Below are 26,291 nucleotides of genomic sequence, written 5' to 3' on the forward strand. Positions count from 1 at the left end.
GATAAATACAAGACCTCTTATTTTTAATATAATGGATTTTTAAAATGTTTTATTACTAGCATTTTTATATCTTTTTAAACTAAGTTCTTAAATAAACATAAAAATATTTCCTTCTAAATTTAATCTCTCCGTGTATGCAAAAATGCTGTAAATATTTCCAAATATCTGTGATGTAACATGAAAAAGGTTTATTTTTAACACGTTAAGAGTCCAGTGCAGACTGGGGGGAAGGGAAAGGACACACAGGGATTTCCGCTCCACACAGTTATTCAGGTGCCTCCTTCCATCCCAAAGCTCTGCCATCCCCAGGACTTTGGAGCCCTTCTCCAGAATTTTGCATCTGATGAAGCCAAGGAAATATAAAAAGGTGAAGGCAACACAGGAGGTCAGGCCTGAAAGTAGCACATATTCTTGCTATTAGCAGGATATGACAATCACCTTGGAGGTTGTTTGAAAGGCAGAATCCTAGGCCCTACCCCACACCTTCACCTTCTAAACCTGTATTTGCATTTACTACAAAATCCTCTGGTGACCAGTTGCAACAACTTATGCCACTAGCTACCCAGAGCGGGTGCAGACGTCGCAGGTTAAGGCCCAGCCCTCCACAAGCCTGCCCTTGCTCAGACACCAGCTGCAAGCTCAGGGCGTCTCAGGCCACTCCCACTCTATTGTTTGTTCATCTGAACGTGTCCTTAGTTTGTCTCACTATTGAAAGGTAGTGCTTGGGGATGCCTAATTTTTGGTGGGCAATTCCTGTCTCTCGGTACTTTGAAGATATTATCCCTCTGTCTCTAGCTTCTACTTTTGCTACTAAAAAGTATTTTATGAGTCTAATTGTCGTCATGTGGTAGGTGATCAGGTAGTTCTCCCTATTAAAAATGTAAAAATACAGTACTTAAATTCACTGAGGAATAATTCATATGCAATGAATAACTCACATTTTAATTATATGATTTAATAAGCCTTGGCAACTTTATATATGCTTGTGAGGCTACAACAACCAAGGTACAGTACATTTGTATCACAACAAAAACTGCGCCCTTTCCCAGGCAACCAGTAATCTGCTGTCTGTCAGCAGAAATTAATTTTGCCTTTTTAGAATTACATGTAAGTTACTCTATGTACTCTTTTGAGTCTGGCTGCTGCTTTGCCTAAGCCTGACATTTCTGAGATTCATCTGTGTTGTGTGTATATTAGTAGCATGTTCCATATTACTAAATAATATTTCATTGTATAAATACATTACAGTTTATTGATTCACATATTGGCAAAGATTTAGGCTGTTTCTACTCTGAGGCCATTATAAATGAAGGTGTTACGAGCATTTGGTTTTAAAGAGTCTTTGTTGTGACCATATGTTTTCACTTCTCCTGGATAAATGCACAGAAGTGAAATTGCTGGGTCACATGTATCTTAACTTTATTAAAAAATCAGGGCCGGGTGCAGTGGCTCATGCCTGTAATCCCAGCACTTTAGGAGGCCAAGGTGGGCAGATCACGAGGTCAGGAGTTTGAGACCAGCCTGGCCAACATGGTGAAACCCCATCTCTACTATAAATACAAAAATTAGCCGGGCATGGGTGGCGCGTGCCTGTAGTCCCAGCTACTCAGGAGGCTGAGGCAGGAGAATCGCTTGAACCCGGGAGGCAGAGGTTGCAGTGAGCTGAGATCACGCAACTGCACTCTAGCCAGGGCAACAGAGTGAGACGCTGTCTCAAAAAAAAAAAAAAAAGAAAAACAAAACAAAACACACAAACAGTTTTCCAAAGTGGCTGTATGTATGATTTTAAATTTCCACTAACAACGTATGTGAGTTACAGTTGCTCTACACCCTCGGAAAAACTTGGTGTTTTAAGTCTTTAATTTTAGTCACTCTCGTAGATGTATATTGGAATCTAAATGTGATTTTAATTTGCATTACCCTAATGATTAATGACGTTGAACATCTTTCATGTGCTTATTGGCCATAGATGTATCTTCTTTTGTAAAGTATCTGTCCCAATCTTTTGCCCACTTAAAAGAGTGGATTGTCTTATAATGTGAGTTCTTATCAATGTGTTCTGGATACAAGTCATTTATCAGGTACATGTGTTACAAATATATTCTCCATTGTGTGGCTTGCTTCCTCCTTTTCTTAATGGCGGCTAAGAGCAGAAGTTTTTAATTTTTAGAAAGCCCAACTTTTCCATTTTTCTTTTATAGTTTGTATATTTTATATTCTGTTTTTAAAAATCTTTGCCAATCCAAATGTTTTAAAGAATTTTTCCCCTGGGATTTCTTCTAGAATTTTATAGTATTCGTTTTTAAACATAGGTCTACAATACATCTCATATTGATTTTTGTGAGTGTGGGGTGCAGTAATGGTTAAGGTTTGTTGTTCCAGACAATTTATAGAAAAGACTTTCCTTTCTCCATTGAATGACATATATAACTTTGTTGAAAACTGATTGGCCATCCATGTGTCTGTCTACTCCTGGAATGTATACTATTTTTTTACACTGATTTAAGTGTTTGCTCTTATCAATACCACACTGTCTGGATTACTGTACATTTATAACAATTATTGGAAAAACATACCATATGTGCCTCAACATTGACCTTAGTTTTAAAAATTGTTTTGGTTGAACTTCATGACTAAAACACCAAAGCAATGGCAACAAAAGCCAAAATAGACAAATGGGATCTAATTAAATTAAAGAGCTTCTACACAGCAAAAGAAACTACCATCAGAGTGAATAGGCAACCTACAGAATGGGAGAAAAATTTTGCAATCTACCCATCTGACAAAAGGGTTGATATCCAGAATCTACAAAGAACTCAAAGAAATTTACAAGAAAAAAACCACCCCATCAAAAAGTGGACAAAAAATATGAACAGACCCTTCTCAAAACAAGACATCTATATAACCAACAGACACATGAAAAAATGCTCATCATCACTGGCCATCAGAGAAATGCAAATCAAAACCACAATGAGATACCATCTCACAACAGTTAGAATGGTGATCATTAAAAAGTCAGGAAATAACAGATGCTGGAGAGAATGTGGAGAAACAGGAACACTTTTACACTGTTGGTGGGACTGTAAACTAGGTCAACCATTGTGGAAGACAGTGTGGTGATTCCTCAAGGATCTAGAACTAGAAATACCATTTGACCTAGCCATCCCATTACTGGGTATATACCCAAAGGATTATAAATCATGCTGCTATAAAGACACATGCACATGTATGTTTATTGCGGCACTATTCACAATGGCAAAGACTTGGAACCAACCCAAATGTCCATTGACGATAGACTGGATTAAGAAAATGTGGCACATATACACCATAGAATACTATGCAGCCATAAAAAAGGATGAGTTTATGTTCTTTGCAGAGACATGGATGAACCTGGAAACCAGCTTCTCAGCAAACTAACACAGGAACAGAAAACCAAACACCGCATGCTCTCACTCATAGGTGGGAAATGAACAATGAGAACACTTGGACACAGGAAGGGGAACATCACACACCGGGGCCTGTTGGGGGGTGCGGAGCTGGGGGAGGGATAGCATTAGGAGAAATACCTAATGTAAAAGACGAGTTGATGGGTGCAGCAAACCAACATGGCAAATGTATACCTATGTATCAAACCTGCACGTTGTGAACATGTATCCTGGAACTTAAAGTATAATTTAAAAAAAAAAGAAAAAGAAAAAGAAAAATGCAATTGACATATAGAAAAAAAATTCTTTTGGTTATTCTAGGTCTTTGCATTTCCATACATTTCAGAATCAGCTTGCTAAAAATTAAAATATTAGCCAGGAATGGTGGCATGCGCTTCTAGTCCCAGCTATCTGGAGGCTAATGTGGGAGGATCACTTGAGCCTGGGAGGTCGAGGCTGCAGTAAGCTAATGATTGCACCACTGCACTCCAGCCTGGGTGACAGAACAAGACCCTGTCTTAAAAAAAAAAAAAAAAAGAAAGATATTTACATCTATGTTAATGAGGAAATTGGTCTATTGTTTTCTTTTATGTGATGTCTTTTTCTGGGTTTGATATTAAGGTAATTCTGATATTATTAAGTGATTTCAGAATATTTTCTTATCCTCTGCATTTCTGGAAGAGTTTGTATATTATTACTTCCTTGAATGTTTGATAGAATTAACCAGTAAAGACATTTGGCATGGAATTTGCACTTTTTCTGACAGTTTGCAGTCATCCTTATGTTTCTTCTTCTGTATATAATGTCTTTTTTCTCACTTTTTAAAAGAGTTTTGCTTTACCCGTGATTTTTAGCAATTTGATTATGATGTGCTCTGTGGCTTCCTGTGTGGTTATTCTATTTGGAGTTTGTTGAGTTTCTTCAATTATAGTTTTATGATTTTTATCACATTTGGAAAAGCTTTGGCCGTTATCTGTGCTGGGATTTGTCTCTGTCTCCTGTGCTTTCCTAGGGCTCCAATTATGCACATGTGAGACTGCCTGACATTGTCCTACAGGTCAGTCACTCACTGTTTATTTTTTAAGTCTTTTCTTTCTGTGTTTTTCTTGAGAAGTTTCTATTGTGCCCACACGTTTTCTTCTGCATTGTCTAATGTGCTTTTAACTGTTTATTTTGAAATAATTTTAGACTTGCAGAAGAGTTTCAAAGATAGTTGGTTTCCAGTATGCCCTCTGACCTCTCTCTCCAAGGTGAACATCTTACATAATTGTGATATAATTGTAAACACTAGGAAACTATCATAAATTGATGGAATACTATTAGTTATATTACAGACTTGATTGGGAATTACCATTTTTCCACTAATGTCTGTTTTCCATTCCAAGACCCAATTCAGGGTTTTTATCTGTTATGTCTCTTCCAATCTGTGACAGTTCCGTCATCTTTTTGTTTTTGGTTTCTCATAACCTTGATAAGAGTATTGGACAGGGATTTTGTAAACTGTTCCTCAGTTTGGGTTTGTTTCATGTTTCCTTGTGATTTAACTAAGATTATGGGTTTAGGAGAGAGGATATGGGAAGGGCAAGTATGTGCTTGTATCACATGGGTTGGGAGGCATATATGATATCAAAATGTCTTCACATTGAAGTAGAATTTTCAAAGTTTTTCTAGTCTACAGTAATTTCCCCTTTATATAATCTACTAAAGTGAACTATTAAGTGTAGCCCATACTTAAGGGGAGGGGAATTAAACTCTTCTGGAGGGACAAATATCAGAAATTTTTGGACATAAGTTAAAATCTATACAGTCAAGTATTTTTTGGAGAGCTACTTAGGCTATGAAAACATTCATCTCTTTAAAATTTCCTGCACTAATCTCTGCGCTCATCTGCAGATCTTACAGCATCTATTCCTGTGGTGTGTTGTGATTCTCTGTTTCCCTCATTCATTTCACATTCATTAATTGGAATCCTTTTCTAAGGAAGAGCTATCCTTCTCCACTTATGATTTATTCAATTGTTTCACAAATTGATTCACAAATATTTATCTTAGTCTTTGTGTTATATTCCAATACTACTGTGATTTATTTTCTTGCTCAAATTATTCCAGCTTTGGTCACCAGGAGATCTGTGGCTTGGTTTCTGTGTCTTTTTGACATGCTCCTACTATTAACACTTTACCTGATGGCACCACAAAATGTTGCAGGCTCATTTTGCATTTCTTCTGCCCCAGTCCTAGAATCAGAATCAGACATTTTTCCAAAGAGCCTTGGTTCTGTTTACTTAGAAACCCAGATCTAGGCTGGGCACGGTGGCTCATGCCTGTAATGCCAGCACTTTGGGAGGCCGAGGTGGGCGGATCACAAGGTCAGGTGATCGAGACCATCCTGGCTAACACGGTGAAACCGCGTCTCTACAAAAAATACATAAAATTAGCCGGGCGCGGTGGCGGGCGCCTGTAGTCGCAGCTACTCAGGAGGCTGAGGGAGGAGAATGGTGTGAACCCGGGAGGCGGAGCTTGCAGTGAGCCGAGATCACACCACTGTGCTCCAGCCTGGGCGAAAGAGCGAGACTCTGTCTCAAAAAAAAGAAAAAGAACCCCAGATATAGGTATGGTCGCTGCTCCTGGGCCCTCTCATAACCAGAGCTATGAAACGTATGCATGTATACTAACCCACGTATATATATGAATACACATCCAAATTCATTTCTGTATGTGTGTATCTGTATACATATTTACGTAACCCTGAGTCCCATACTTCAATCTCAGACTCAAACCCAGCACTGAAAGGCTCATTCCAGCATTCCCCCTTTGGTTATTTGTAATCATTTTCTCTGACAGTGTGAAATCTTCTTCCCATTACACTATAATTGCTTATTTGTTCAAAGGCAGTATATGTGTAAAGTGCTTTCAGGATTGCTAATCCATACGAGGAAAGACATTACCAGCTACAGTACACTGTTCATGCACAGCTCCTTCTGTCTTCGGACTTGCCATGTTGATTCAACACGCTGTTTCAAAAGGTGTATGGCTCAGCTCCCTTCTTCTCCACTGAGTTCCGTGTGGTTACAGTAGGTGAGGAACACAGTCCATCCATGACTCACAGTCTGCGCTCCATCTTGAACTCCCCAACATCCTGGTTGGTGTTTTTAAGCTTGCATACAGCAAAATTCATTCTCGGTGGTACATGGTTCTTTGAGTTTTGAAACATGCATACAGTTATGTATCTGCGGCCACAGTACCATATGGATATCTTCATCAGCCCCCAAATTCTCTGAGCTGATGCTTTCTAGTCAGTTTCTCTCCACTCTCAATACCTAGCAACCACTGATCTGTTTTCTATCCCCACACTTTTGCCTTTTCCAGAACACAAATAAAATCATGTAATATGTAGCCTTCTGGATCTGTAGCAAAATGCATTCAAGATTCATTCACATTGTGTGAATCAGCAGATCACGCATTGTTATTCCTGAGTTGCATTCCATGTATGGATATCCTATGCATTTTGTTTTATTTTTTTGTACAGATGACGTCTCACTATATTGCCCAGGCTGGTTTTGAACTCCTGGCCTCAAGCCATCCTCCTGCCTTGGCCTCCCAAAGTGCTGGAATTAGAGGTGTGAGCTACCACATCTGGCTGGTAAATGTGCTTTTTTATTTTTATTTTTTTGAGACAGGGTCACCCAAGCTGGTGTAAATAACACCCAGGCTGATGTAAATTCTGTCACCCAGGCTGGGGTAAATACACTTTTAACTTTATAAGAAACTGCCACACTTTTCCAAAGGGACTGTACAAATGCTGCATTCTCAGTAGCAATGTTTAAGAGTTCTAGTTACTCTGCGTCCTTCCTAAAACTTTGATAGCGTCAGTTTTTAAAACTTTAGCCCTTCTAACAGGTGTGTAGTGGTATCTCAATGTGGGTTTATTTTGCTTTTACACAATGACTAATGATGTTCAAGTCTTTCATATGCTTATTTGCTATCTGTACATCTTCTTTGGTGAAGTTTCTGTTTAGACGCTTTACTCCTTTTAAAAGATTGTTTTCTTATTTGTTGGGTGGTAAGGGTTCTTTATATATTCTAAATGCAAGTCCTTTATCAGATTTGTCATTTGCAAACATTTTCTCCAAATCTGTGGTTTGCCTTTTCTTTCTCTGAACCGTGTCTTTCACAGAGCAAAAGGTTTGAATTTTGTTCTGTCAATTACTGAGAGAGTAGTGTTAAAGTTCTAAATATAATTATGATTTTTCTATTTCTTCTTTCAATTCTATCAGTTTGTCTCGCATATTTCAAAGCTCTGTTAGGTGCACACATATTTACGGATTTTATGTCGTCTTGGATAATCAGCCCCTTTATCTTGTAATGTCTCTGTTTATTCCTGATAATATTACTTGTTTTGAAGTCTACTTTGTCCCATATTGTAGATACTCTAGTTTGTTTTCTTTCTTTTCCTTTCTTCTTTCTTTCTCTTTCTTTTTTTGCATTAAGAGTATTTTAGGCTTTGGAACACCTGAAGTGAGAAGCATACTAGGAAATCAACACAAAATGAATCACAGGAATGTAAAACTGCAATACGATCTGGTTGAAGTTAGTGTCACTTTAACATGATTCGTTACTTTTTTTTTCCCCCGTGAGGCAGGACATCTCTCTATTGCCCAAGCTGGAGTGCAGTGGCATAATCACGGCTCACTGCAGCCTTGACCTCCTGGGCTCAAGTGATCCTCCCACCTCATCCTCCTGAGTCGCTGGAACTACAGGTGCACAACATCATGCCTGGCTATTTAAAAAATTTTTTTTGTAGAGATGAGGTCTCACTATTTTACCCAGGTTGGTCTCGAACTCCTGGGCTCAAGTGATCCTGCCTTGGCCTCTCAAAGTGCTGGGATTACAAGCATAAGCCACTGCAACCGGCCAATTCTTTTACATTTAAAAGAATTAACTTATTTTTAATTGACAAAAATTGTTTATCTTTCTCATGTACAATGTGTTGTTTTGAAATATGTATAATACATTATGAAATGTCTAAATTAAGCTAATTAACATATACATTACCTCACATACTTACGTTTTGTGGTGACAACACTTAAAATCTACTCTCTCAGCATTTTTCAAGAACACAATACATTGTTATTAACTATAGTCACCACATTGTACAATAGATATCTTGAACTTACTCATCCTGTATAACTGGACTTTGTATCCTTTGACCAACATTTCTCCAACCTCCTGCCCTCACTCCCCAGCCTCTGGTAATCACCATTCTACTCTGTGCTTCTATAAATTCCACCTTTTTAGATTCCACACATGTATAAGTAAGATCATATGGTAGTTGTCTTTTTGTGCCTGGCTTATTTCACTTTAGCCTAATCTCCTCCAGATTTATTTACATTGTTACAAATGATAGGAGTTCCTTTTTTTTTTTTTTTTTTTAATGGCTACATAGTTTTCCTTTGTGTATATGTACCTCCCGCCCCTCTTTTTTTTTTTTTGAGAGGGAGTCTCGATCTGTTGCCAGGCTGGAGTGCAGTGTGCAATCTCAGCTCACTGCAACCTCCACCTCCTGGGTTCAAGCAATCCTCCTGTCTCAGCCTCCCGAGTAGCTGGGAGTACAGGCGTGCATCACCACGCCCAGCTAAGTTTTGTATTTTCAGTAGAGACAGGGTTTCACCATGTTGTCCAGGATGGTCTCAATCTCTTGACTTCATTATCTGCCTGCCTTGGCCTCACAAAGTGCTGGATTACAGGCGTGAGCCACTGCACCTGGCCATGTACCACATTTTAAAAAATCCATTCATCCGTTGATGGATGCTTAGATTACTTTCATATCTTGGCTACAGTATACACAGCCAAATAATGATGCAATAGACATGGGAGTGCAGACACTTCTTTGGCATAGTGATTTCATTTCCTTTGGCCAGTAGTGGGATTGCTGGCTCACTGTGGCTGTACTAATTCACAAACCCAACAAGTGTGCAAAGGTTCCCTTTTCTCCATGTTCTCTCCAATACTTGTTATCTTTCATCTGTTTGATAATAGCTATTTTAACGAGTTACATGGAAAACAATGTTTCTTTTGGTTAGTGTTTGCATGGCATATCTTTCCTTTCACTTAGCCTATCTACATCCTTATATTTAAAGTGTGTTTCTAGAGACAGAGTCTCACTCTGTCACCCAGGCTGGAGTGCAGTGGCACCATCTCAGCTCACTGCAACCTACGCCTCCCGGGTTCAAGAGATTCTCCTGCCTCAGCCTCCTGAGTAGCTGGGATTATAGGCACCTGCCACCACGCCCAGCTAATTTTTTAAAAAATTTTTTTAATTTTTAAATTTTTAGTAGAGATGGGGTTTCACTACGTTGGATAAGCTGGTCTTGAACTCCTGACCTCCAGTGATCCGCCTGCTTCAGCCTCCCAAAGTAATAGAGAACCTATATTTCGTTCTTACATCTTAATGCAATCTGACACATTTTGGTGTTAGGACCGTTGTGTGTGTATGGATCATTGACATTCAATGGAAACTGAGTTGACATGGTTGGATTCCAACCTACCATCTTGTTAGCTGTTTTTTATTAATTTGTTATTTCTTTTTTTCTTGGGTTAAGTTAGCTTTTTAAAATGATTCCCTTTTATCTTTCCTAGACATATATACACATTTCTTTAAAAACATTTTTGGTGGTCACCTTGGGGTTTACAGTTTATATTTTTAATTACTATGCATCTATTTTCAAATATTATACTGTACTTCTTCACATGTAGTCTAAGAACCTTATAGCAATATACGACCACTTCCTCCCTTTCATCCTTTGTATTATTGTCATGCATTTTACTTGTTCACAGGCTCTAAGTACACAATACATTTTCCCTATTTTTGCTCCCATCAATCTTTCAGAGCATTAACAATATGGAGAAAAATGTTACCGTCATATATTCAATTTCAACCACACTCATCATCAACCATGTTCATCATTTCTTTGTGTTGAACCAGATTTCTGATTGCTATGATAGTCCTTGTGCCAAAAAAACTTCTTTTAACATTTCCCGTAGAGCCTGTCTGCTCGCAATGAATTCCCTCAATTTTTGTTCCTTAGGTATTTCTGCTGGGTAACTGTTTCTGACAACAGGTTTTTCCATCAGTGCCTAAAAGATTGGTCATGCCACTGTCTTCTGGCTTGTCTGCTTTTTGATAAGATGGCTGCTATAATTCTTATTGTTCTTTTCCTCTGTAGGAAAAGAGAAAATGTTTCTTTTTCAGCAATTGGAATATATTTGGATATGGGGGCTTTTGCTTGCTTGCTTGTGTCTCGGTATTTGTCTTGCTTGGTGTTAACTGAGCTTCTTGGGTCCATGTTTTGTTGCCTGTCATAAATCTTGAAAAAATTAGTTCTTCAGACATTTGTTCCACTCCTTTCTCTCTTCTTCTTCTAACTATACATATTAGACCATTCAGTGCTGTTCAACAGTTTATAGATGCTCTGCTCTGTTTTTTGCACTCCTTCTCTTTGCTTCAGTTTCGATAATTTTTATTTATCTTTCTTCAAGGTACCTTATTCTTTCTGTGTCAAGTGTATCAATGAACCCGCTGAAGGCATTCTTCACCTCTATCATTGTGCTTTCGATTTCTAGCATTTCCTTTTTGTACACTGAATTTTTGTTTGCAAACTCATTTTTTTTTTAAATGATAGTGTATACTATGGTAAATATTTTCTTTGATTGGAGATGAGCACATCTTGTTGTCTAGTAGGTCGTTAGTATGACAGTTTGCTATCTTATTCAGGAGTTGGGCTTAGTGAGATATTTGTTGTTGCCACAGCTATCCTCTGCACAAAAGACTCCAAATTCCTCCAGCGACACCTTGTACTTAGAACAGGGCTCATTTGTGAGATTATTTTCTCAGTGTCTGCGCTTCCTCTGGGCTTTGGGTCTTCTCTTTGCACTGCAATCCTGAAAGAAGCTGTCTCTTGTGGGCCTCCCAACTGTATTTTGCCATTTTTAGTTGACATCTGTTATTCTGGTGACAGGAGATAGCAGAGGAGGAATCCTCCGATGTTCTGTTTAAGCATCCTTTTACACAGGGAGTGTCTGGGTCTCAGGGATGTGGACTTCAAAATACTCCTCCTATCAGCTGCAGTGTTGGGCCTGGCATGTATCCCTTCTCCTCTCCTAGGGTAGAGCTTAGAGCTTGTTATTTTTCTGTCCCCTTTGCACAAGGGCACAGTTTTTGTGGCCTTTCTCCCTGAAGGCCTTTTTCCATAGGTGAGATAAGGCAGCTGTGTACGGATGGAGTTTCTTGAGTGGACACTGTTCCCTCCCTCAGCCAACATAATGAGGAACTTTCTCAGGATTCTCCCATCTTTCCTGTGAGTACCTGGTGGAGTTCATGAACAAGAAGCCTGCAAGAGGAGGCAAACCTCTCTACTCTGCAACCCCAAGGGGCTTCACACTCTCACGCATGGCATTTAGAAATGCATTTTAAACATTTTAGCTGACTCTTATTTCCCACACCTATGGCATCATTTGTTTCTGTCCCAGGTAAGCGAATGCTCAGGTCCTGTTTTTCTTCCCAGGTGTCTCTCCCTAGAGTTCCAGTTATTTGGTTGCTCTGCAACGTTGATTTTCTGATGGGCTCAAGAAAGGTACAGTTCTTCTTGTTGTAACCTTGGCAGTGACACTTAATCCAGTGTTCTACGTCTATGGGATAAAACTGGAAATTTCTAAGTACTTTTATTTCTACCCATTGAACATTGTATTTTGACTATTGTATTTTTCAGCTCTAAAATATTCACTTCCTATCGATTTCTTTCTTCACTATGGCCTTGTTTTTCCTTGAATTCTTGAGCGTAGGTATAGTAATTGTTCGAAATTTTTTGCTGGTAATTCCATCATTTCTGTGATATTGTTTCTATTGATCAATATTTTTTCCTCATATTGATCATATATTCCTGCTCCTTCACTTCAGTAGTGATTTATTTATTTATTTTTTTTTTGAGGCAGAGTCTCGCTCTGTCGCCCAGGCTGGAGTGCAGTGGCCGGATCTCAGCTCACTGCAAGCTCCGCCTCCCGGGTTTACGCCATTCTCCTGCCTCAGCCTCCCGAGTAGCTGGGACTACAGGCGCCCACCACCTCGCCCAGCTAGTTTTTTGTATTTTTTTAGTAGAGACGGGGTTTCACCGTGTTAGCCAGGATGGTCTCGATCTCCTGACCTCGTGATCTGCCCGTCTCGGCCTCCCAAAGTGCTGGGATTACAGGCTTGAGCCACCACGCCCGGCCCAGTAGTGATTTTTGATTGGATGCTGGACTTTGTGAATTTTACTTTATTGAGTACCGAATTAAAAAGTCTTAAAAACTTTAAGAAGTCTTAAAAACTTTGGACTTCGTTCTGGCAGGTCATTAAATTCCCTGCTGTACTCCCTTCCAGGATTGTTCTAAAGCTCTGTTAGGAGATCCTGGAGTAACCTTTACTCTAGGTCTGGAGTAACCTTTACTCTAGCTTTCTGGTTGTTCCTGACGTACTTTTTCTATCCTCATGGAGTTTCACCCTACAGCAACATATTCAAGGTGACTCCATGCAGATTTCCAGAACTTGTATTGCAACCCACAAATGTCCCACACCAGCACCTACAAATTTTCATCCCTGTGGCCCCAAATCATTAAGACCACAGTGTTCTACTTGAGTTTCCCCTTCCTGCCTCACAATCCAGAAAGCTGGGCTATCATAAGGCCCACCTCGTTTGTTGCTATTCTCTCAGGGATCGTGGTCCTCGACCGCCTGTCTTCCAATGTCTGAAAAGAGCGTTTCCAAGTCTGTCCAGTTTTCGAGTTGTTTGTGAAGTGAGAAGCCTGTCCCAGTACTCCATCACGGCCACAGGTGGAAGTTGCTCTTTGGCTGCTTTTTATATCTTCTCTTTTTTTGGTTACTAAATTTTTTAGTTTCACCGCATGTCTAGGTGTGGATTTCTTTTTACTTATTTTTTTACTCCATGCTTGTTATGCTTCCTGAATCTCTGGATTTATGTCTTTCACTAATTCTTAAAAATCATGTGAAATCATCTTTTCAAATATTGCCTCTCCTCTATTCTTTGTATTCTCTCCTTCTGGAACCTCATTTTTACATAGGGTTTTAGTCCTTCAGGCTGCTGTAATGAAATAACACAGTCTGTGTTGCTTATAAACAGAATTTCTTTCTCACAGTTCTGGAGGTGGGGAAGTCCAAGATCAAGGGGACAGCAGACTCAGTGTCTGGGGAAGGCCCATTCCTCATAGGTGGCCATCTTTTCACTCTAACCTCACATGGTGGGAGGGGCAAGGCAGCTCTTAGGGGTCTCTATGAGGGCACTCATCTCATTCATCTATTCACCTCCAAAGGCCTCACCTCCAAATACTGTCACATTTGGGGATTAGGTTTCAACATATGAATTTGGGGTGGAGGAATACAAACATTCAAGCTATATCACATGTGTTTGGCATCCTCATTCCAGTCTCTCAATTGCTAAACCTCTCATTCACATCCTTCATCTCCTTTTCTCTTTGCATTATATTCTGCAAAATTTTTGTATCTACCCCCCTTAATTCCCAAATTCCCTCAATTGTGTCTCATCTGTGTAATTTTCCCTTTCGGTTTTTTAACAACTGTATTTTGAACAGTGTTTGATTTGATTTTTTTCCTCTTTATTTTTTTTTTTGAAGCAATGCAAACCCATAGAAAGTTTAAGAGTAAAATTAAGCCTTTTTTGTGAATCATTTGTGACTAAGTTGCTGACCTGATGCCCCATAAGCCACAAGTACTGTATGTAGTATGTGTTTACTACAAAGGCTTTCTTCCTATAAGCCACTTATAATCACTGAAATCAGGGAATTAACTTTGTGTGTTACTGCCACCTGACCTTCAGACCCTATCAATTTTTGCAAATTGTCCCAACAATAGAGTGAAAAGATCATTTATTGCATTTGTCATGCCTTTTTCTTCTTCAGTCTGAAATGTTTTCTTAGTCTTTCCTTGACTTTCATAATTAGATCTTTGAAGATTACAAGCCAATTATTTTCTGGAATGTCTCAATTTGAGTTTGTGCTTTTTCCTTCAGAATTAGATTTGGTTAGGTATCTTTGACAGAAGTGATGCTGTACTCTTCTTACTGTATTATATCAGGTGGCAACTTTTATTTATCCCATTACTGAAAATGTTTACTTTGATCAGTTAGGGTGGTTTTAGAGGCTTTTCCACTGAAAATTATTCTTTTCTACTATATAATTAATATATATTTTCTAGGAAGGAACACCTTAACTATTTTGATATACTGTTTCCATATAAAGCTCAATTTATTCTTTATCAGTATTTGTATAGACACAAGCTTTCCTGTTTTTAGTCTATTACTCTCATTATTTAATTTGATGCTCATCTCATCTCTGCTTTGGTCCATTAAGTCTCACTTCTGTGTCCTTTTGACCTATCTCTATCACTATTCAAGCACTCCCTTGATTTTTGGAGGGAACAAGATGTTCCAGGCTGATCTTGTGCATTCCATGCCCTAGCCCTGAATTCAGTTGTTTTTCCAAGTAATACTGGTTCCTTTTGAAAAGTGGTATTTAGAAACCAAGATCTAGGTGGTGGGTGTGCTCAAGATGGGCTGCTGTCTCCAGGGCACTCTTGGTGGACAGTTAGGAAACACATGCGTGTGCACACACACACAGTTATACACAAATACGCATATACACTTACTCCTACAATGAAATACAATTATCAAAAACCATCAGTGCAATCACTCTGATTCTTTATTCTAATAACACACCATAGGGTTAATTTTAGCTTTTTCTTCATGTAAATAACTCCCTATTTGGACAGTGAGAAATTTATCTCCATCACCCTTAATATATTTATATATCTGATCAATTTCCCTGTTCATAATCAATATGCCATTTCTGTTGTCACCTTCTTTTGTGAAGGTCCCCTTATATACTGGAGCTCTGATTCCCTGTGCTCTGCCTCTCACCTGTGTGAAAACTCTTACAACTAGAACTCTGCTATTCTAGTCTACTCATCTTTGGCAACTCCCACCTCATCCCAGTAGGGCCCTGAATCCCACATTGCGCCCATACCTCAGGATTATGTCCTAGTAACCTAGTCATGTGTGACTCCCCATTTTGAACTGCCCCCATGGGTGGATGCCCTCCTCACTTTGCCAATCCACAGGACATACTTTGAGCCCAGTGGTGCTCTCACATGCCTTGCTGGGCAGCCCTCTCACAAGGCATGGGCAGGAAGAGATGCTTGGGCTCTGATCCTCCAGCCTGGCCAGCACATTCCCTACCCATCTCTCCCAGCCCTGCTATACCACTAGTGCTGCCTAATGGCTTTAGGACATTGTTCAGATAGAAGAAAAGGAAGCACTCTCTGGCTACTCTAGACAGTCTCTTCTTGATTTCCTTCATCTTTTATTTCCTTAAACCTTTCAAATATTGTCCTTTATGGTAATTTAAATAACCAAAGTCCCTAGGAGTTCAATCTACTTTGTATTTTTCACTTAAAGTGGTTTCTTCCCTCACGCATTTTGTGATCTTTGATTTTCAAAGTCCATCGTTGCGTGATCTGAAACCGTGAAGAATGTAGGTGGACAATTTGAGAAAGCCCTTCCAGGATCTCTGGCCTAACTTGAGAGCCTCGGGTTCAGATTCCCTCCTCAAAAGCTGTCCAAGAATTTGTTTCCTATTAGCAGTGTGAATGGGGATGACTTCCCCAGCGAAACCCTGAACTTCCTGTGTGCTCACTACTTACTGCTCAGGCTTTGGCTGTTTTTTTGTTTTTTGCTGTTTTAAGAGATGGGGTTCTGTTCAGTCACCCAGACTGGAATGCAGTGGTGCTATTACAGCTCATTATAACCTCGAACTCCTGGACTCAGATGATTGCTCTGCCTCAGCCTCCAGAGTAGTTACAACTAAATGTATGCACCACCATGCTTGGTTAGTTTTTTTTTAATTTTTATTTTTTGCAGAGATGGGGTTTTGCCATGTTGCCCAGGCTGGTCTTGAAATCCTTGGCTCAAGTGCATTGCCTCCCAATGTGCTGGGATTACAGGTGTGAGCCACTGTGCCCAGCGTTTTGCTTCCTTCTTGATCCTTTGGAAACATTATTCCTAAAACCTAGCAATACAACAAAAAATGTTTTCCACAGAATCTGTTTTGCAGGAGGAGGGGAACAGAATTTCCAGTTCATCATTACTGAGAGATGAGAAAGACTTCTATATTCACTTTATTTACAAAAAAAGCCAAGCTTGCTTTTAAGATTTCCAGTAGGATATGTATGAAACTGCAGTGCTCACTAGGTAGTCTTCTTAGGTTTAGCCCCTGACACTCATAACGTTACACCTGGCAGCAGCTCCACTTTGGAGAATTGAGAAGAAACATACTTCACTGCCCTCCGTACAGGCATGGAAGGGCTATAGTCTTTGGCTCCCCAAATGCAAATCAAGTGCAAACCAATATGGGTGTAGGCTTGCTTTGGAAGTCCTTGACCGGCGGGAACCAGTATCTCTCGTATTTGTTCCCTGAGTTTATCTTTTAGATTCCCACACTCAATTAAGACAGTAACAGAGGCTAAAGGTATGGCTTCCCACCAGGTGTTTCAAGATTATTCAGTACTTTCAAGCCAGAGGCAGTGTACAATACAAGTCAGAGGTCATTTTTACCACGAGCAATTTTTTTAAATTTATTTAGAAATGGAGTTTCACTCTTGTCACCTAGGCTGGTGTGTAGTGGTGTGATCTTGGCTCACTGCAACCTCCACCTCCTGAGTTCAAGTGATTCTAGTGCCTCAGCCTCCCGAGTAGCTGGGATTACAGACATGTGCCACTACGCCCAGCTAATTTTTGTATTTTTAGTAGAGATGGGGTTTTGCCATGTCGGCCAGGCTGGTCTTGAACTCCTGACCTCAAGTGATCCTCCTGCCTCAGCCTCCCAAAGTGCTGGGATTACAGGCATGAGCCACCACACCTGGCCTACAACCAATGTTGTTTTATACCACAATGAACATTCTGCCTTCATAAGGTTTCCATGGCAAGTTAAAGTTAACACAAACTGAAATTTGTTCACACATAAGGAAAAGGGGTTGGTTAAATCTTTGCTCACAGTAATTTACCAAGAACTTCAAATACTGGGTGTCCATGTTCAAAAATTTTTCCAGTGGGTGTTTGATCAAAAAATTTTACAGATTCTTGTTCTAGAGAAATTCAGTGTGAAGTGGCTTATGAGATTGTTTCATCTGTTAATCTGTTTTTTTTTTTTTTTTTTTTTTTTTTTTTTGTGGAATTCTCAAGATCACCACTGAATTATCCTGAAAAATATTTTCTGAGTTAGGCATGCCATCCTCCACAGTTCAAAAAATAATGAAAGGTGATAAAGAGTTCAAGCCATTTAAGTATGGATGTATTAATGTGCTAATAGAGACCATTTTTCAATGCGTTGCTTGCAAAACATTTTTTTTGGGGAGTGACTTCTCATAGTTGAATAATTATTTTTAAAAATGTTCCTGATTTTTATTTTAGGTATTATTTACGTTAGCTATTAATCCAGGAATGTTTATTTTTTTGATAAAAAATTACAATTTCAAACATACAAAAATTGAATAATTTTACCGTAAATATTCATTTAGCTACGATGATTCTACCATTGGCATTTTTATTTTATTTTTTGAGACAGAGTCTCACTCTGTCGCCAGGCTGGAGTGCAGTGGTGTGATTTCGGGTCACTGCAACCTCCGCTTCCCAGTTTCAAGCGATTCTTGTGCCTCAGCCTCCCGAGTAGCTGGGACTACAGGCGGGCGCCACCACGCCCAGCTAATTTTTGTATTTTTAGTAGAGACAGAGTTTCACCATGTTGGCCAGGATGATCTAGATCTCCTGACCTCGTGATCTGCCCGCCTCAGTCTCCCAAAGTGCTGGGATTACAGGCGTGACCACCGCGCCTGGCCAGCATTTTATTACACGTACCTTTTTACCATCTCTTCACCCACCCGCCAATGCATCTTCTGTATGGACATCTTGGTTAACTCACGGCACTGGACCTTCAGTTTCATGCCTCTCCACACTGCAGGGTCCTCTACATTGTTATATTAGTCACCTTTCAAAAATACAAATCTTATCATGTAAACTGTTCCTAAAATCTTTCAATAGACCCCACAGAGTCAGAAAAACGTCCCAAAGTCCGGAATCCTGGCCCCTGCCTACCAGTCCAGTCTCATTGCTGGGTCAGCACGCCTCACCTAAGCCCCTCATTCATCGATATGGAATCAATGTTTGCAGCTGGTGTGTACTTCATTTAGAAATGGAGTTTCACTCTTGTCACCTAGGCTGGTGTGTAGTGGTGTGATCTTGGCTCACTGCAACCTCCGCCTCCTGAGTTCAAGTGATTCTCGTGCCTCAGCCTCCCGAGTAGCTGGGATTACAGACATGTGCCACTACGCCCAGTTAACCCCCTTCCCCGACTGCGACCACTCAGACGCGCCTTCCCGGGCCCCACACCCCCAAACCCCTGAGCCCTTTCGTCCACAGCTGTCTGACTACCCAGCACTCCTTCCTTTACATCACGTATGAGGACTTCGTTTCTTAACCTTTCTCACTGCTCAAAAATGCAAACTCAGACACGAGTGCGGGGCGCTGTCCGTCCTGCTCATGTCTTGTTCTCAGGGCCGCAAAGCGCAGGGGCAGAGCCCACCAGGGCCCGGCGCCGCCCGCCGCCCCCCAGGCGCGGGGAAAGGGACGGGGGTCCGGGGTCGCGGGTCCGGAGCCGCTCGGGTCGTAGGAAGTGGGGGCTTGTGGGAGTCACACGAGTGCGCGTGCACGTTAGTACGGGGCGGGCGGCGCTCATCCCAGCTCGCAGAAGCACCTGCCAGAGTTGTGCGCAGCCTTTCCTGCCCTCAACACAAGCCGTCGGCGTTCACTACTGCAGCTCATTCAGACCCCACTCTCCTACTGTCCAGGCACAGAAACGATAGTTAGGTTCCCCCTGACCGGGGACCGTACGCTGGGCCTTCCGTCCTCAACTCCTAACGGGAGACCGGCTGCCGTAAAGCTTCGCTTTGCCGACTGCTGCAAAGCGCCTTACGACTGAACCCGGAATCGACCTACGGCCAGCAGTCGTCCCCGCCCTGCTTCAAACATTTGGGTTTCAGGAGCCGGGCGGAGGTGGCTGCCGGGTGTTGGCGTTGCACTCGCGCCGTCCGAAACTCGGCGGCGGCCTCGGGGCTGCTACGGCCTCGGCGGGGGGCAGGCCCCGGCGCCCGCCCGCCTCCCGGCCTCCATCATCCCAGGGTGCACCGCGGCGGGCGCGGGCCCGCGGCCATGTTGCGGTAGTTTGTTGTTTTCTTCCTGCGGAGGCGAAGGGGCAGCTGTGGACCGCGAAACGCCCGGCTTCGCCTCTGCCTCCTGCAGCCCCCTCCCTTCCCTGTCCTCCGCCACCAGTACCCGGGCCCGGACCAGGCACGTTGGCCCACCAGCTGGCTTGGTGGGCGAGGCTGAAGGCCGGGCCCCGCGAGTGCCATGGCGGCCGCCCTGGGAGCGAGCGGAGGAGCAGGCGCCGGAGGTACGTGAGGCCGCCGGGCTCGGGGGACCAGGGCTGAGCCGCGGTGGGCGGGGGTGCTGGCCGGCGGGCCTTCCCGCTTAGGAGAGGACGAGGCTCTCCCCGGCTCCGACTGTCTTTGTGTTCGGCCTATTCAGTTTTCTCCCCCGCCTTCCCTCCCTATTGTCATTATCCCTTGCTCGCTCCTCCTCTCCGCTGTGCAGATCGTACTTACCTGTGAACTTCCGTGTGTCCTCTACTTTGCAAGGCTGCCTAAAGTGTCAGGCCTATCTCTGGTGTTGGCGGGCATTAAGTGCCGAAGCCGGCCTTGTGTCCTATGGCTAGGAGAGCGCCCCCCGTCCCCCCACCGCGACAGTGTCACTTAGGGAGAGCGGGTCAGGTCGCTGTAGGGTGGGTGGTTAAGATTGTGGGGCCATCCTGACAGATTTAGATTGATTTCAAGCCCATTACAAAAACATAACAGGTGAAAAGATTCACCTGTGTGAAGGAATGTGCGACAGTAGGCCATTTTGGAAAGAGATTTCTTGAGCAATAGTCTTAATAAATCCCTGTTTTAAATTAACTTATTAGTTGTCTAATAAAAACCTGTTAGTGTTTTATTTGCGTCTTGCAAAAGTGAAAACGTGACACAAAAGGTTTAGATATTGAGTCAGTTCCTTTGGATAGTTTCTCTTGTTTGCAAGCATGAACAATATTGATGAAACACCTATCTTTAAAAAATTGTGGGTAAAACTACTTTCAGGTAAAATTACATATCACTGGGGGTTTTAAAAATATGTGGAGAGATACTTGAAAGTGACGTTTTAAATGATTATTTTGAAAACTTTGAAAAGATGGTAAAATATGGATAACAAAAGCATTTGGGATTAGTTCTTACCATTGCAACGTTGAAAAGCCAGTCTAGTGTATACTCGAGAAGTATTTTTTAGTAAATGCTAGCGAATGGTTAGGTTGCAGTCATCCTGTTTAGGAATTTTGGCCCAACTATCAAAACGTTTGCTTGACAAAATGGAAAAACAAAACTACAAAGAGTAAGTGTAGGAATGTTGCTTCTGGCAATTTGATTTGTTATATGCCACTTTTCTTTCAGTTTAAATACATGTTTGCGTGCTATGTCTGAGACTTTCTAATTAAAATTTTAAAATATATAGCTCACCTGTCTTTCTGGGGGTCGGAATTACTTGTTTTATAGCATTCCCAGTGTAATCTGGAAACTCTTGGGTCAACACTCTTTTCATTAGAAAGACTAAGGTGTTATTTGTATTTTTTCTAGAGGCTGAATAATATGTGAGGACGTTATGCTGATGGCTAATGGAATATGTGCTTGTGTATTCCTTTACGTTTCTCATTTTTAATTTCTAAATTAGTAATATCACTGAGTGTAATCCAGATAAACAGGCTTTTTTGGGTCTTCAATAATTTTGAGGTCAGAAGTTTTGAGAATTGCTGTTTTAGAAGAATAAGTAGGCTTTATTCACGATGCTTTGGAGTTTTTCCTTCCATTTTGTCACAAGTGCCAGAGTTTCCTTTGCTCTTCGATTCAAACCAAACTCCTTGCCGAGGTTTGTGAGTTCTGTATGACTTAGTACCTGCTTACCCCATCAGCATGTTGTGTGATTGTTTCCCTTATCCTGGAAGTTCATCTTGGACTGTTCCTGTCCCCGCTCTTGCCAGGGCTGACTCCTGATCCAGTGGGTCTCATGCTCTTAAGGGAGGCTTTCCTTGAGAATTCATTCTTTCTGAGGAATGTCTGTCTCTTGCTCTTGTGCCTCTCTTCTCTTCATTCTGTAGCACCCTTGTTTTCTTCAGAATGTTTATCTCAATTTGTAATTTTCTTCATTTTTACTTGGTTTTTAAATCTGCCTCCCACAGTAGCCTGTAAACCTTATGAGGACAAAAATGCTGCCTGTTTTACCAGCATTCCACGTGTTCCTGGCACATAGCATGTGTTCAACAAACATTTGGTGAATGAATTAAAGAATGAAATGTTTTCTTTACAAATAGGAAATAATATAATTATATCCTAAGTTATGTTAGTCATTTCCATGTGACTTACCTGTGTAACTGATTAAAATCATGTTAGCTTAGAGAAATATTTACATTGGTAATACCTTATTGATAGCTACAGATAGCTTATTTGGCAGCTCAGTTTAGCATATTGTCTAGCACAGTGGCTTTCAAACTTTTTAAAATGGCAGCCACAGAAATGTGATTGACATTGTGATTTAGTACATACATAAAAGTTAAAAAAAAATTCATGAACAATGCTGGTCCATACTATGCCATGCACTCTAATGTTTTCTATTTCATTACAGTAAAATGCTGATTGTGACCTAGATTAATTTCACAACCCACAAAATGTTCAAGATTGTCAGTTTGAAAATCACTGGTCTCCTGTATAGTAAGTGGTTAATATTTATTGAATAAAATGGATTTTGGCTATCCATAATCTGGATAGTAAAATAGTAATATCACTGAATGTCATCCAGATAAACAGGCTTTTTTGGCTATCCATAATCTGGATAGCCAAAATGGGTACCACAAAGTGTCTATAGGAGTGTTTGCTTATTTTTTACTTTTTTTTTTGAGACAGGGTCTTGCTTTGTTGCCCAGACGAGTGCAGTCGTATGATCATGGCTAATTGCAGCCTTGGCCTCCTGGGCTCAGTTGATTCTCCCACTTCAGCCTGCTGAGTAGCTGGAACTGCAGGTGTGCACCACCATGCCTGGCTAATTTTTGTATTTTTTGTAGAGACAGGGTTTTGCCGTGTTGCCCAGGCAGGTCTTAAACTCGGGTTCAAGTGATCTGCCCGCCTCAGCCTCTCAGAGTGCGACTATTACATGACCCACCATGCCCTGCCATGAAACATTTCAAAGGAGTCATTTGGTATTGCAGTCAAGTAGTAAGGATAGAGGAATGGAATTGCTATCCTTACTAATAACAGAGAGAATGACAACTGTTATTTATTGGAGACTGAAAACAAAAACATAAAGGCAAAAACATTTTGGGGGAAGGAACAAATAGTTTAATGAGTTTCAAGATCTTCTTAGTTCCAGTGCTTCCTTGTAAAATATAAAATAAAAAATCAGTACACAAATTGTAAAAAGCCTCCAACCTGGTAAGTGCATTATCTCGCTTAAGATTTACAACAGCATTCTTGGGCCTTAGCGAATCTAATTTTATAGGGGAGGTGAAAAAATGGGTGCTTGTAAATTTTTTGTTTTCTAGTCGATTCTTAGAAATAAAAAGTTTTAATGGAAAATTTCAAACACACCCAGTAGTAGAATAATGAACCCACATACCCATCATCTAGTACCACTTTTGTGTATTTCAAACCCCAGGCTGGTAAAATTTTATAGCAAGATACACTGCTGGGATGAGTTAAGACTTTAGATACTAAACCAGTTATCTTAATTTACATTTGAGAGTAAACTCGCCCAGAAACATTCAGCCGCCTAACTGTTAAGAAAGGGAAGTAGATTCGAATTTAGGTCTTTTGACTTCTAGTTCAGTGTTCCTTCCACTGTGTCAGTATGTAGTAAGGCGAGAAAAGTATGAAGCATGGTGCAGAAGGTTTTTGTTCGAAATTGTGAAAGTGAAACAAGTTTTAGTACTTCAACAGGTAAAATTTACCTGGTAGGACATTTTTGGAGCATTTTAATCACTAATAGTGCTGATAAATGAGATATTTTCATAACGATAATTATGTGTGTATAGCCATTTAATTCTTTTTTTTTTTCCTTCAAGAAAATCTTTCATGCTTAATTTCTTAGCTTCAATCAAGAGAGTTTGAGGAGTGGGGAAAAAATAGCCTCTCTCATTTCAGCCATGAGTACTTTTAGCATTTCTTGTAGGGCAGGTGTACTAATGACAAAGTCCCTTAGGTCATACGTGGGGATATAATTTTTTGAATGGCAGTTTGTCAGATAAGTAATTCTTGGTTGACAATTGTTATCTTTCAGCATATTAAATATTTCATCCTATCACCTTCTGGCTTCCATAGTTTCTAATGAGAAATTGTTAATCTTGTGGAGGATCCTTTGTACATGACATGCCACTTTTCTCTTGGTGTATTCAAGATCCTCTTTGTCTTTGACTTTAGATAGTGTGATCATAATGTGTCTCGGTGTGGATCTCCAAATTTATTGTGCTTGGAGTGGTGAACTTTTTGAATATGTAGGTTCATGTCTTTCACCAAATTTGGAAGCTTTTTATTTTTTTCTCCAATTCTTTTTCCTGGTACTCTATTTTCTCCTTTTGGGACTCCCATAATGCATAGATGGGTACTTTTAATGATGTCCCCCTGTTTTTTAAGGCTCTGTTTATTTTTGTTCCTCTGCTCCTTAGACTGGATAATTTCAATATTTTCCTGTTTCTTCACCTGTAGCACCCTTGTTTTCTTCAGAACGTTTATCTTAATTTGTAATTTTCTTTACTTATTTACTTGTTTTTTAAATCTGCCTCCCACAGTAGCCTGTAAGCCTCATGAGGACAAAAAATGCCATCTGTTTTGCCATGCATTCCAAATGTTCCTGGCACATAGCATGTGTTAAACAAATACTTGGTGAATGAATTAAAGAATGACATGTTTTCTGTATGATTCTGAAAAATTATCTATAATTGTATCCTAATGTATGTTAGTTCCACATGATTTACCTGTGTAACTGATTAAATCATGTTAACTTGATTTTTTCAGTCCCTCAGTTTTGGGACTGAAAATTGGACATTTTAAATACTGTGATGTGGAAATTTGGGAAGTCACAATGTCCCCGCTTTTCTGGGTTTGCTGTTTCTTCTTGTGGGCTTCAGTTGTCTGGTTTTTTATGACTTGCCAAATGAAAAGAGACTCTATTTCTTGTCTCTTGTGGTCACTGATGTCTCCGTTGTGTTGTGTCATTGCCCAGCCAGTGATCTGATGGAGATGTCCTCAAGTGACTGGAGCTACAAATAAAACAAAACCCAAACCACAAAACAAACAAAAACTCCTGTGCTCACAGGTAGCTGAGGTTACTTCCTTGCTCATGCAGGCCACTTACCACCCCCCCCTTAGCCTCACCTTCTGCATATTCGGAACGCAAAGATCAGCCAGAGGTTAAATCTAGGGTTCTTTCGAGTTGTTTTCTGAGCATGTGCCCAGCCTTCAGCGTGTGCATGGTCTTGTCTTCCAGATTTCCCAGTATACATGGGAGCCCTCAACACTCTCATTCCTTCATATATTTTCCTCCTCAGCCTCTTCTTTCCCAGGCTTTTCAGTTTGTGTGTTGCTTACCTTGTCCATCGTCCCTTGCCCCAGGTGACCCTGGTTAGTGGATGTCTATAAATGCTTTTGACAAGCACTGCCTGGTTGCTGCTGTAGCCCTGAGAGAGTTCTGAGGGGGTGATCTCTGAGCTGATGCCTCAGAGAACCACCAGACAGGTCACAATGCACAATCACAATTTTTTGAGGGCAGGTTCTTACTGACCCCTTTAGCATCACTGCGCCGGGAACACTGACTGCCATCCCCACTGCTGCCTCTGAGCTGCGAAATGCTTTCCGTGCGTCTGTTGTGATTATGAGTTCTTTCCCTGTTCTTTAATCTCTTAATGTAATGTATTGATAGACTTCCCATGCTGAACTAAGCATGCATTCTGGGGTTCAAAATCTTGATCTGCACATTTTGTTCTTTTTAATGTACTGTTGGATTTCATTTTAGGATTTATTTGTGATCATAAGGGAGACTGACTTATTGTCTTCTTCCTTGGTATTTCTGTGTACATTTGTGCTGTCCTTTTATTTATGGTATGTTGATTTTTAGAATGAGTTGTGAAATTTTTTGGGACAGTGTAAAAATCTCTTGTTGACTGTGGAAGAACTCTTTTCTCCAGAGCCATTTGGGTCTGGTTCCCTTTAAAAAAGTTATCTTTTCAATTTTCTGTATTATTATTGATTTATTTAGTTTTATAAGATGAAAAGTAAATTGCGATCATTTAAGTTTTCCTAGAAAAATTATTCTTTATGTTCAGATTTCCACATTGATACAGAGTTAAGCAGTGCCATAGCTTCTTTTTTGTTGTTGTTGTTGTTTTGTTTTGAGACGGAGTCTTGCTCTATCTCCCAGGCAGGCTGGAGTGTAGTAGTGGTGTGATCTCGGCTCACTGCAACCTCCGCCTGTTGGGTTCAAGTGATTCTTCTGCCTCAGCCTCCCAAGTAGCTGGGATTACAGGCACATGATACCACACCCAGCTAATTTTTGTATTTTTAGTAGAGACGGGGTTTCACCATGTTGACCAGGCTGGTCTGGAACTCCTGACCTCAGGTGATCTGCCT

The 26,291-nt window shown here is 40.8% G+C and overlaps 1 protein-coding gene and 2 long non-coding RNA genes across 14 annotated transcripts in view; 1 reads left to right on the forward strand and 2 right to left on the reverse strand.

Annotated features, from left to right (window-relative positions):
• LOC135970284 (uncharacterized) overlaps positions 1–20,321 on the reverse strand; it is a 33,150-nt gene extending 12,829 nt beyond the window's left edge. The window contains exon 1 of the long non-coding RNA XR_010585973.2: positions 20,199–20,321. This is a non-coding gene — a long non-coding RNA (uncharacterized lncRNA). The remainder of the gene's footprint in view (positions 1–20,198) is intronic.
• Positions 16,372–18,531, reverse strand: LOC135970283 (uncharacterized). Its single transcript, XR_010585971.2, has 2 exons — positions 18,397–18,531; positions 16,372–16,552 (listed from the first exon to the last, which is right to left on the reverse strand). It is a non-coding gene; the product is annotated as an uncharacterized lncRNA (long non-coding RNA).
• RBM33 (RNA binding motif protein 33) overlaps positions 19,729–26,291 on the forward strand; it is a 134,029-nt gene continuing 127,466 nt past the window's right edge. For 10 of the 12 annotated variants that reach the window (XM_005551263.5, XM_005551264.5, XM_005551268.5 and 7 more), the window contains exon 1: positions 19,729–19,987. In XM_005551263.5, coding sequence (XP_005551320.1) covers positions 19,945–19,987 — 43 coding nt within the window. In that variant the 5' untranslated portion in view covers positions 19,729–19,944. Of the gene's footprint in view, positions 19,988–22,299; positions 22,386–26,291 lie in introns of all 12 variants that reach the window. The other 2 variants (XM_045388069.3, XM_074036458.1) reach the window with 1 other exon arrangement.

This window comes from Macaca fascicularis, chromosome 3, assembly GCF_037993035.2.
Source record: "Macaca fascicularis isolate 582-1 chromosome 3, T2T-MFA8v1.1".
NCBI lineage: Eukaryota > Metazoa > Chordata > Mammalia > Primates > Cercopithecidae > Macaca > Macaca fascicularis.